The following is a 13,119-nucleotide window of genomic DNA, read 5'->3' as shown; positions in this document are numbered from 1 at the left end:
GTTTGATGTTGATGCTTTGCCCATTGGAGGGGTGTACATGAAGTGCAGTGGGATGTTTCTTTCCACACGTCTGACAAGTCATCTGTTCCTTGTAGTCCTTATGTACATCCACGTCCAAACACCCAAAACACAATCCCTTATCCTTCAGGAAGCAAATCTTCTCCTCATGCTTCATTACTTTAAAGTGGGAACAATGTTCCAGCGTCCCTTTGTTATATTTGAGGAAGTAATATATAGTATATATCCAACCAGAGGATCAGAGTATTTTGGTTTGCCTGTCTATATATTCAACCAGGTCCTTAAAACGAGCTCTATGCTTGTCCTTCTCCAAGATGTTGTGAGCCTTAGTTCTCCACTGTTCTCTAATCTAAAATGGTAGTTTAATGATAATGCCTTTCATGTTTATTGGCATGTCCAACTCTTGCAAGCTCTTCCATGACATTAGAGCATCTTCTTAAGAACAGTGAGAAAGACTGAAACGATTTCATATCGTCCAGACGTACTGCTGGCCATTCTAATGCCTTTTCTACATATGATGCTGCAATTCTGTACTCATTCCCAACATAGCACACAGCAGTCTCTTAGCCAAGCTGTATCCTCTTTCCGGTGTCATGTGCTGGCAACTACGAACCAGTTCCTTTGGTTGTCCAGTCGTAAATTGTTCCAAAAAATACAAGCAATCTGCTTTGTTAGCCTTTGACTTCACGCCATATTCAAATGATCTTATAAAATGTGAATATTGCAGTGAGTCTCCATCAAACACGGGGATTTCTCTGTTTGGTAATGAGATGGAACGCTGTTGTTCAACTAAAGCAGCTGTTATTTCATTTTGTTGATACATGAATAAATGACATGTCCTTGTGGAGGAGGATCAAAACTGCTGGCCCCTGGTCAAATTCAAATCATGTGTAGAATCTTGCAAGGGATGGGTTCCTATATTATGTCAGTATCTCCTTTGCTGTTAAAGTTGACTCGTGTCAACCTTGAGCCTTGTTGTAGTCTTTAATCCTTTGTGAACAGTTGAAGCCTTTGATGCATTTCCACAATCTGGGGAACCTTGCAGGACTGCTATTTTTTTGCATTTGAGACTTCAATTTCTGATTCAAATTACAACATTTCCTTTCTTTTCCTCAACTGTTCCTCCTATGCCTCCAATTCAAGTTTCTTTTTTAAACTGGCTGCACGAGCAAGGAGTGCAGCCCGCTCCGCTTCGGCTTTAACACGCTCCAACGTAGTTGTTCCACCACTGCACACACTGCACCTTTACTTGAACCTTGACTTGAAATATGTGACCTTTTACATGAAATGTTTGATATGCTATCCTCTGGATTTACATCATCAACCCAGTATACCTCTTGACCATCCCACCCTCCATTCAAAAATGTTTTGTCAACATGTCAAAAATGCATGCACGCAGGTGGCTCGTACTCTACATCTGACACATGATCCTACATCACTGCCACTTACACACACATATATCTCACACATGCATACACCAATATTACACCTTCACTAGTCAGGAGGACGACATTATAATATGCCTATGTGCAATTTAAGCATATATTTAAATGTATATGCTTACATTACCTACAGGTACATATACTTCACAATTGCACATATATACACACACATCACCATAAGCTAGTCTAGGATGTCCTCATTGCAATTTGTCACTTGGAATGTCAGGGGCGTCGGGTCTCGAGAAAAATGACAAAAAATGTTTAACCATCTAAAGAATATCCAAGCAGACATTGTCTTATTGCAAGAGACTCACAAGCAGCTCCAAAGCAGGTGCCCATACATTTCACTCACCACAGTTTCCACATATATAATTAGCAAATTACAACTCCAAACAGAGGGGCGTAGCCATTTTAATTAGCAGGAGGGTCAATTTTACACTGCACAACAATATTACAGACATCGAAGGTAGATATATAATAATTAACATATCTGTGGACAATGTAAAATTTTGCATTGCCAACATATATGGCTCTCATGTTGATGACCCCTCTTTCTTTCACACCTTTTTTCTTCTCTCTCTGCACACCTGGATTCAAGCTAGGTCTTGGGAGGGGACTTCAACTTGGTATTTAATCCAGATATAGATAGGTCTAGCCCAGCCGGGGGACATCGTGAGTCTCAATCAACAACAACACTGAAGAAATATATGACTGATTTTGGTCTTTGTGATGCTTGGCGCTCTTATCACCCTACTCACAGAGAATATACGTATTTCACACCAGTGCACCACACTTACTCTCGAATTGACTACTTCTTAACAAGTAGCTCAATCTTATCAGACATATTAAATATTCACATACAACCTATCATTATTAGTGATCACGCACCAGTCTCTCTCTTTCTCACTAACCAAACCACAAGTATACCTACTAAATGCTGGAGATTTAATACATCATTGTTTAAAGACACAGACTATCTAAAAGACTTTGAGAGAGAGTGGACAATGTTTTTAGATTTTAATGACCAACCGGAAACCTCGGCTTGTGTTCTCCGGGAGACAGCAGAAGTAGTAATGCGTGGAAAAATTATCTCCTATTCATCATATAAGAAAAAGAAAGAAAGATTATTGGAATTGGAGAAAAAAATCAAACTTCTTGAAACCGCTTATGCAGATTCACAAGATGAGAATACTCTGAATAATCTTAGAAAATTGAAATTAGATTTAAAAGAAATTACTGAAAAATCAGTTTCAATTACAAAGACTACGTTTGGGGAAGTTTGAACATGCCAATAAATCTGGAAAATACTTAGCTAACCTTCCGGAGGAAATTAATTCAGTCTTTAGGGACTTTTATAAAAAACTATACCCACCTCAGATTAACCCTTCTGTTCCAGACATTGAAACATTTCTTTGCACCATAGAATTACCAAAATTGGAAAAAAATCAAGTGACAACCCTGGACTTACCCATTTCACTAACAGATCTTTATGATGCTCTGCAGCAAATGCCAAATAACAAGGCACCAGGACCGGACGGGTTCCCTGCCGAATTTTATAAAACATTCTGGTCATTGCTAGCCCCAGTATTTTTTTCAGTTCAAAACCCTTCATAGAGTACACTACACAGGACAGCGAATGTTTAAAATGGGTCTAACTGACTCTAACATCTGTGTACACTGCCCAGATCATATAGTAGATGACTATTTACACTCCATGTGGGCTTGTGCCCCCATTAATAGTTTCTGGCAAGCAGTGTGTGAAGACCTATCTTTGGCACTTGGGACCTCTATTCCTTCCTCACCTGTATTATGCTTGTTGGGCGATCTTTCTACAATTAACGTAGAAACAAATCACACACAACTCCTCATCACAGCGTTAAGCATCGCCAAGAAAACCATTCTCATCAATAGATCATATAGCAATTGAGAGAATGTCTGCTGAATCCAAGAACAACTGTCAGAATTTCAATCTATATGGGCTCCAATAATCTCTTAATCTAATTCTCGAAGGGCTGAGTGTGCCTGTCTCTGGCCCTGGCGGTCTCGTTCCTCTGGCTTGGGGCATGGTCTTGGTCGCCGGGTTGCCCTGGCGTCTGGGGGGTGGGCGGGTATCTCTGTCCCTTCTTGCTGGGGTGACCCCCTGGAGGTTCTGGTGAGGGTTGGTGGGGGGCTGTCCGAATCTGGGGATGGAACGTGGGTGGGGTGGTGGTGGTCGTCCCGGGGGCGGTGCAGGCCGTCCCTCGGGGTGGTGGGTAGACGGGGTGCCGCATCCGGTGGGTGGTGGGTGCCTACTGCTGCTGGGGGGGCCTGTGTGCGCTGGTTCCTCCGTGGCCTCCCTCGCCTCTGAGGGTGGGCCCTGGGTGCTCTGGCTTGGCTACTGTGTGGGACCGTGGTACCGTGGCAGTGGGGTCCATGCTGCTGGTGGTCTACAGTGGTGGCTTGGGTTGCTGCGCTGTGGTGGCTGCTGCAGGGACCGGCCTGTGTGTTGGGATGGGGCCTGATCTCGCTCATAGGGACGGGGGCCTGGGTGGCGTGTGGGGATGGGGGGCATGCGCCTCAGAGTCGGGCCTGCTGGGGGGACGGTGCTCTCCCGGGCGTTTGGGTGTCTGCTGCGGCTGGTCCTATGCTTTGCTGCATCGCTTTCCTTGTCTTTGCCCATCCACAGTCTTGCCTTAGGGCTCGTCGGGGATGGTTCACCGGTACGTGGGTGGTGCGCTGCTGGGTCTGGGGGCGGGGGGGAGGTCGGGCCTCCCGGTGGATGGTGAGGTCCGTCGGTGGCCTTGCGCTGGTCTTGACTCCTTGGCTCTGGTGCTTGACATCCTCGTGGCTTGGAGCTATGGCTCTTCCTCTCTGGGGGTGAGCTGCCCGGTGGGTGTCGGCCGGCGCGGTGGGACGCCTTACTGCTCGCCTGCATGCCCTATCCGCTTGCTCATGTGTGGACCTCCTCCCCTCGCCCGCTCCTTTGTCTGCTATACTGCTGTAGCCCTGACGCCGTGGTCGAGGGGAGTCTGGGGGTGCTATCCCTTGGCGGTCCGTATCTCCCTGGGCTCGGGGCCTGGTTGTGGGTCTGGGACCCCTGGGTCTCCCGCCCTATGGCGCCCCGGACGCCGTATGTGCTTGCGTGTGTGCATATTGAGTGGATGGGGTGTGCACGTGTGTCTGAGCTGATTTAATGTATTTATTGTTTTAAATACTTAAATAAATATTAGTTTTATTATAATTATATGTTTATATATATATATATATATATATGTGCGTGTGTGTGTGTATGGCTATATAAATATACGGGGGGTGGGCTCTGCGGGGGTCTGGCGCAGGGCGTTCCATCTGTGCCGCCCAGTCCTCCATGGGGCAGTGGGTCCGGGCCTCTTCTGTACTGGCCTGGGCGGTCCTGTGTCGGTGGTCGGGCCTGGGGTTACCTGGGCCGGGTTCCCCTTCCTGGGGGTGTGCAAGGGGCGGGGGGTGGCGCCTCCGGCCGTGGACAGGCTCCCTTCCGGTTGGTGGGGGCGCCCTTGTGCCCTCAGGTCTGTGGCCCTCGATGCCCTTCTGCCCTATATGGTTTCCCGCCGGTCTCGGGGGTACGGCTCTCCTCCGGCCTGCTGGCGCCCTGTTGCCGGTTGGGATTGCTCCTCCATAGCCTCTTGCTGGCCTCCTCGGGGGGGATGCTTCGGGAGCGGGTCTTGGGGAGTCTTTGCCCGCACCCACGGGGGCGGTGGATCTCTGGCGGTGGGGGCTTGACCTGGCTGCGCAGGGTTTACTGGATGGTAGAAGGCAGTCTCTCTCCCTTTGTCATTCTCAGTGACAATTACACATTCACACACACGCATTCACGAACACGAGCACACATATATGAATATATACACAGAAGTTCACACCTCCATATGCTCACTCACAGCACATGGGTGCTTCTCTACACAATCTACCATCATATCCCTGATGTTTATATGGTATTGGTATGCTATTATTACAGTAATAATGATGTCAAGCAGTGAGATTTTAATTACTGCAACTGTATGGCTGTAAATCTGTTTACTATCATGGTTCATGTCTTCATTGTTATTACTGCCACTGGTAAGTTTGACTATTTCATCTCAGTGATAGCATCTCCATTGTGACCCTGAGCCATCATTGACATTTACCTGATGCAGTTTGTTTGTCACTGTTGTTGTTATGGGAATTGTTGTTGCTGCTGTTTTTGTCTCTCTCTCTACTGCCCTCCCCACCCCCACCCCAGTTCTCTTTTTCTTTTCTGTGTTTCTTCTTGCTCCAGTCCGGTCGCTCCAAATGCGCATAACAGAAACATAAAATAACGGCAAATAAAATTTCATGGTACAGGGAAGTTGTAGCTTACACCTTTCCTGACACAGAGGAAATCTGTTTTGCATGTAACGGCATTTAGATCAACAATACTATCTGCCCCAATGGCTGGACGGGACAAAAAAATAAAAATAAAATAAAATGTTTTGACATCAGCCATAAACCCATCCTTCACCAGCATCTTGGCTTTAAACCACACCCTCCTCCCCAGGCACTAATGCCACCAAAGATTCATGAACGCTTTTTATTTCACCACACAAAAGGACATCCGATCAGAGGCACATTGAACTTCATGCACATTATTATTTCCAATTGTTTTTCAAACCCCTTCTCTTAAGAGTTTCAAATTTATGGAATAAATCCTTTCTAGTACATTGCAAATGTTTTATTTTATTGTCAACTTCCTTGTATGTTAACTTTATTGGTCTACTCCTGACAGACTCATCATTGATTGATGCAAATGGTCCAACTTGTCTTTATCATTATTCGCGAGTGCATCTCCTGCGCTGTCACTCGCTGCTTCATCCATGTTCATTATTTTCAGTAAATGAACTCAAACATGATAGTACAATAGAAAGAAATTTCCTTGAGTGTTCATGATGTAATAATAACAAAAATTCATAATACGGTAGTACTGTACAGAGCAATTGGGCGCCTTGTGTTCACACAAGACCCCGACCGATATATCAGGGGGCCGTTTAATCAGACCGATCACATATCACAGATTATTTGGTGAAAATGGAGCTGATATATTAACTTTTTTTTATGTTGCTCTCTTTCTCTCTTTCTGAGCTGCTCATGTGGGCACCTGGCCCATTTTTCAGTCGTAAATATGACTGATTGATATTAGTATGATGTCCTCATGAATAAGTCTTTTCTATGCTCATATTATTTTAAAAAAATTAACATTTAACATTAACAGCCTCTGAATGATCACTTGCAACCCAATGCAGCCACTTGTTTTTATTTAAAAATGGTCAACTAGTACGTAGTATCAGAGTAGTATCAAATCCAAGAGCAAAAATAGCAAATTAGCAAAATGAAAATGTAAAGTAAATGAAATGTATATCTTTTTATTTGACAGGCAGAGGGGAAGCGTAAGGTGTGGAGAAACTTCACAAAAGACCAGCGATGGCAATAACAGCCTTACTAATGCCGTTACTTTTTTCAGTAACGGGTACTCTAACTAATTACTTTTACTGTCAGCATAACAATGTAACCATTTTCAACACCCTGTTACTGCACGTTACTGAAGCCGCCTAATAATATATCACCGACATTCATGACTAATCTGCAGCGCAGTGAGAGTGTTGCAGAGTGACAAAGGAGGGGGTGAAATAACCACATAAGCAATGAGGATTGGCTAAGGTTTAGTAAGACTGCGTCTTCAACCAATCAGAGAACTTGGATGGGCGGGTGTTTAGAGCAATCTAAAGTGCTGGGTAGTAGATACAGCATCGCGAGAGATGGCGAGTGAGAAGGACTCTAGTGAGAACACAGCATTTGCGAAAGAGAAGTACAGACACTACTTTAACCTTGTTGAGGTCAAAGGTAAAAATGTACACATCAAATGTACATTATGTCCCCGAAAAAAAACTTTGTCCACGTCTTGTGCGAGCAACTCAAACCTACAGAAACACCTGTCGACTACAATAAATACAAACCTCTGTAATGGTACCCATCTTTTCTGGGGGGGGGGGCAGCAGGGGTGAATAATGCAACAGTTACTTTTACTGGTAACTAGTTACTTTTGCATTGGAGTAACTCAGTTAGTAACTCGGTTACTTTTTTGGACAAGTAACTACCTTGCAGATTGTGCCACGATTGAGTGGTCCACCAAGTAAATACATCCACACATGAATGTTTCTTCTCCTCATGATGACAGCATTTTATTCACAGGATTCTGCTTTTGACAGTTAATTACATTTTTATTGGCCAATTCCATAATTCCATGAACAAGGAAATCACTGTGCCATACATGCTGTGATCCCATGCGTGAGGCACCAGTGTATCAATATAGTGCTAGTTTCCATTCATTATTTATACCGGTGTTAACCATTTTCTTATCACTGGAAGAATTTATACCCTAACTGGAGGCAAGCTGACACACAGATCCTAGCCGGCACCACGGGTTGTACTGGAATCGGATCGCCTTCACGTTGAAGAACATCCTCACGACAGAGATAAATTCACGCTGAATTGGGATCATCTCCGCCAAGAGGTCCTGCACGAATGTTAAGCATGACTCCTTTGTGAGTCATGTCTTGTCTCGATTTCCAGCAGAACATCTCTCAGAAGCGCTCTGTTTTGGTTAGGCTTCACAGCCTGCATATGTCTGTGGGTGAAGGCCGCGTCGGGGTGTCTCAACCATCGCGGCAGCATGTCGTTAATGAAATCAAGCAGCGGTGTCTGGCCTTCAGCCCCCTCACGCATGCCAGATAATCATAGATTCTTTCTCCTAGCCCTATTCTCCAGGTCTTCTGTCTTATTTTCAAGATACTCCATACACTTGGTGACAGAGCTGAGGGTGGCCTGGCTTTCCTGCTTCCTGTATGCGACATACCGCTTCATCTGTAAGGAAAATTAGTAATGACTTTTGCACAATCCTCACTTGTTCGCACAATTTCAGCCAAACTAGCGAGCACCGTTGCAGACTGTCCATACTTGAAATGGATAAACAGAAACGCCTCCTGTGTGTCTTCATGTTTGGTGTTATGCCACTGGCATTATGCAGGTGATCCATGATCAATGCCCAACCACTGCAAACTTGTTATAGGAAGTATGTGGGCGGGGCTTTCCAGCATGTCTTTGCTCAGTTGCAAGTGTTAAATGTTTGCGCGTTTATATAAATGTTATTTTGGTTCCCTCACAATGTGGTATTTAGGGTTTTGCTGCTTGATGTTTAGCTTATTACTGCTACCTTTGACAGCCCATGAGTGAGAGCGTTACTGCAGTTAGTCCCTCTGTGTACTTTTCCTGAAGCCACTGTGTAAACAAGAGACACTTTGTGCATATTGAACTATTATTGTTTGTGGTAACAGTGGTTAAGCATTATTTAATTATGATGTACAGTAAACCTCGGATATATCGGACTCGGATATATCGGAAATTCGCTCACAACGGACAGATAAAAAAGAACCGATTTTTCTGTAATGCATTTCCAATAAAAATTCATTGCATATATCGGATTTTTTATAACAGATTTCGCCTATTTCGGACAAAATCTGCAGTCCCGTTCCAATGCATTTACATTAAATTTCCCTCGCATACGTATATCGGATGGCCGCATCGTTATGCTAATCTTGTTGATGTCACTGGCTATTGTCTTTCTCCTGGCTCCAGATTTAGGACAAATATAAAAGTGAGTGACGTCAATAATACTAGCACAGCAGTGAATGAGATCTTAACCTCACTATTGGGAATAACGTAGGCCTGACGGGCGTAACAGGGCCTAGCTTAATTAACAATTTGTTATGCTCAGAGTCCAATAAAGTTAAATTCTCATTACCTTACGTCTCTTTTCATTGCCCAGTCCAGGTACATTGGAAACATAGTCAAGGAAGTGCCTTTTTATAACGGATAAAATCTGATTTACGCATATACTGGATATAAATCCGATATATGCGTAAAACGGACATTTTCCGGTATACGCATATAACGGATTTCACTTATATCGGAATTATATTGAATATATTTATATTGAATCCAATATATCCGAGGTTTACTGTACTTTCTTTTTGTTGAGGCGGACTATCTATTTCCGTGTCTATGTCTACACAAGATGAGATACTAGTATACTGTTATGTCCCATAGTGTGTGGGATGCTTTTGTGTGCCCCCCCCCCTTTTTCGCTGCAGAGTGGTGGCACACCTGGAAGGTGCATCCCAGGTGTGCCTGATTGCCAATCAGGTAGCTGGCATATCGAAGGCAGACAGCAAAGGTGCTCTCTCACTTCTCTCTCGTGCTGTTCTCCTAGAAGTGTTGCTGTGTGACCGGGTGTCAATGCTGCATGACGTGTGCCGTGTGCTACCTTTCCCTTCACCGAGATTTTCTTTCTACACCTTTGTTACGTCCCATTTTTGCCGTAAACACCTTTGAGACATAACAATACAAATGAGGCAAAATAGCATGAGTAATTGATAGCTGTAGCAGTGAAATAATACAAAAATTAATTAAATTACTAAAATGTTAATCAAATGAATCATTCATCCGTGCTTTTTCTATGCCACTTCTCACTCACTCACTTATATTGATATACAGATACTTTTACTATTCATCCATCTATCCATTTTCTACTGCTTATCCTCACGAGGGTCGCGGGGGTGCTGGAGCCTATCCCAGCTGTCTGTGGGTGAGAGGCGAGTTACACCCTGGACTGGTGGCCAGTCAATCACAGGGCACATATAGACAAACAACCATTCACAATGTCAGGTGGCTGTTCGTCAGAAATGCCGGCTTTCGCCAAAGCCCGCATTTAAAATAGATATCCGACCCCAGGCATCCATAATCCATTCACATATAGCAGTGCTGTAACTCGCCCAGCGCTGCCTCCATCCATCGCTCACACGCCGCTCGCAACTTCACTTTGAACGGCCTGTTTCCACCAATGTCCAGTTCTTTTGTTAATCCTCCAGGAATGATGGTAAGCTCAGAATTCATTTCTTTCACTTGATTTTTCACAGTAGTGGAGAGATGGGCAAAACGTTGTTTTTGTTAAGCAGACGTACGTATTATGTCTCTGTGTCAGTGTTGGATTGGACAACAACATTTTTCCAGATTTGGAACTCATTGCACACATAAGGTGCAACGGATTATCAGGCACATTGTCGATTTTTGAGAAAATTAAAGGCTTTTAAGTGCACCTTGCGGTGCAGAAAATATAGCAGTCATACTTACCGAGTTACCGCTGCTAATGTGCTATTTTTGACAGTCCTAGTAAAGGCATCCAGTACAGGGTGTACCCCGCCTCTCGCCCAAAGTCAGCTGGGATAGGCTCCAGCATACCCCCACCCTAGTGAGGATAAGCGGCATATAAAATGGGTGGATGGATGGATGGTAAAAAGTATCTATGTACCAATACAAGTTGAGTGAGAAGTTGACTCTCAAGGTGCTTTTTGCACTACACTAGGGTGTGCATCAAAAATATACTCAAGAGTGTAACTCCACCACTACAGAATACAAAAAGCTAGCCTGGGAAGCACATTTTTTCTTTTTAGGTCCAAAAATGTACAAAGAAATGCTGTGGCGTTGAAGGATGCAATTTTAAAGACTCGTCCTGCATGTCTTTTCTGTTCTGTGTTTCCTACAAGTGATGCAGCACAGAGGAAAGCGTTTGAATAATTTATTCAGTGGAGGGTGGATTGGAAAGCAATTTTTTGCTGCAAATCTGAAGACATGCATGAGCATAATTCTGATGCAGCAGCAGTTTTTCTGATTCCATTAATTCAACGTGTCTATCACATGCGGCATGATGATGGCATTTCAATGCAGGCACACTATACCGTGTGTAGGAACTGTAAGATGGACTGATGAACTTCATTCAATAAAATGACAAATTGCCAGTCTGTCACACTATTGTTTCATTCCACACTAAAAGGCAATTTGTGATCGATTAATGGATGGACGCATGAATTGAAAGAAGCGGTGAGATTGGTGAATGAGAGAAGAAGAGAGGGGCGGAGAAGAAATGCCTACCTTTGGGTCTGTTGGCGAGGACTGATTCGTTTGTGCGGCTCATATTCATGCTGGTCACTTTCACGCTCATATTCCACGGCTTCTCACTGGCTGTCCACTCCGCCGCACTCTGGTTCACCTCCTGCAGCGACATGGTCTCCACGACGTGCACGTTTATGTTCACACCCTCACACACATGCGATCAACGCGTCGGGGTCTCCCTTGGCTACATCCAAGTTGTCAGAGAAACTTGGAGGGAAATCCTGACGGTGGTAAAAAAAAATAAAAACAAAAAAAAAAAACAATCTATACCTAGCGATCTTGAATGAGCTGAAGTGGTGACGTGCACTGCAGAGATACGACTGTGGAGGAATGACTCTTCTCAACTAAGGCCTCTCTCTCATTCTCACTCTCTGTCCCTCTCTCTCACTCTCCCTGGCTCTCTCTCTCTCCCTCCCTCTCTCTCTCTCTCTACATGCATGACATCATACAGCCACAGGCATCACGCATTAATTGTGTGAATGCGTCTGAATGTGTGAATGCGAAATCCTGCACCACTATTCATCTAATTTACTACTATTATTCCCCCTATTTGTCCGCTAACTAGTCCCACAATTTTCAGGAAAAAGGTGCTCTCTAAAAATAATTGCTGAAAAATTCCCAGATTTCAGCAATTCCAGAGATTTTTTCCAATGACAAATGAATTGCAAAGTTCCAGAGTTCTTACATTTCTCAACCTATTCAAACCATGCTCTAATAATCTCATACATTTAATCTTGTGTGGAGTTTGCATGTTCTCCCCATGCATGCTTCTCCGGGTACTCCGGTTTCCTCCCCCATTCCAAAAACATGGTAGGTTAATTGGCCACTCCATGTTTTTGGAATGGGGAAGGAAACCGTAGTACCCGGAGAAAACCCATGCCTGCACAGAGGAACATGCAAACTCCACACAGAGATGTCAGAGGGGGAACTCGAACACAATAACATGCATTTCAACTTAATTAGAATTGATTTTAAGAAACTAGTGCAATGTTTCATTGGTCAAACCTAAATCAAGTGCAACTCTATTGATTATAATGGAGAATGTGTTTGCAAGCTCGAGACAAAAAGTTACACCAATTAAGTGGTAATATTAGACAATATTACAGATACAGTATTACTTGGGTAAATTGGTGGTTAATCCATAATAATCTTAAACGTGTTATCTGTATCATCCAGAGTACATGCCATTTACATACTGTTTATTTTTGGAGGTGGAAATGTCAGTCACTGTAGGCAATATAAATTTATTTTACCACCATTTTCTCATGTGAAACTCTGTCCAATATTTGGATTTGGAAAAGTTTTGTACAACTATGTACTGTAAAAGAATCATTTAAATGTGTATCATTAATGTGGTGTTTGTGATAGTAATATAGGTTAGGATTAGAATTAAGTTAGGTTTGGTATAGGATAGGTTTTGGAGAATTTAATTGGTTCTCACCGTTATCACTCTGTGATTAACTCTTATTGGTGGATGGAGGGAAGGGGTGGGGCCAGTGGGAGAGGAGGAAGAAAGGTGGGAGAACGGGAGATCGGTAGGAGGAGGAAGAAGTAATGAAAATCTGTGAGAACCATCATTAGCGATTTGAGTATAAAATAAAATATGGATGATATTTCAACAATCTCA

The 13,119-nt window shown here is 43.7% G+C and overlaps 1 protein-coding gene across 5 annotated transcripts in view; it reads right to left on the bottom strand.

The window, feature by feature from the left end:
- LOC131137546 (cholecystokinin receptor-like) overlaps window positions 1-11,902 on the bottom strand; it is a 65,516-nt gene extending 53,614 nt beyond the window's left edge. For all 5 annotated transcript variants that reach the window (XM_058085645.2, XM_078797633.1, XM_078797634.1 and 2 more), the window contains exon 1: window positions 11,472-11,902. In XM_058085645.2, coding sequence (XP_057941628.1) covers window positions 11,472-11,604 — 133 coding nt within the window. In that variant the 5' untranslated portion in view covers window positions 11,605-11,902. The remainder of the gene's footprint in view (window positions 1-11,471) is intronic.
- Between the last annotated feature and the right edge of the window lie 1,217 nt (window positions 11,903-13,119).

Source organism: Doryrhamphus excisus, linkage group LG17 (assembly GCF_037039965.1).
Source record: "Doryrhamphus excisus strain RoL-2023G ecotype Guam linkage group LG17, RoL_Dexc_Guam_v1.1, whole genome shotgun sequence".
Classification (NCBI taxonomy): Eukaryota; Metazoa; Chordata; class Actinopteri; order Syngnathiformes; family Syngnathidae; genus Doryrhamphus; species Doryrhamphus excisus.
The sequence above is the reverse complement of the archived record's forward strand: the minus strand, read 5'-3'. Positions and strand labels throughout refer to the sequence as shown.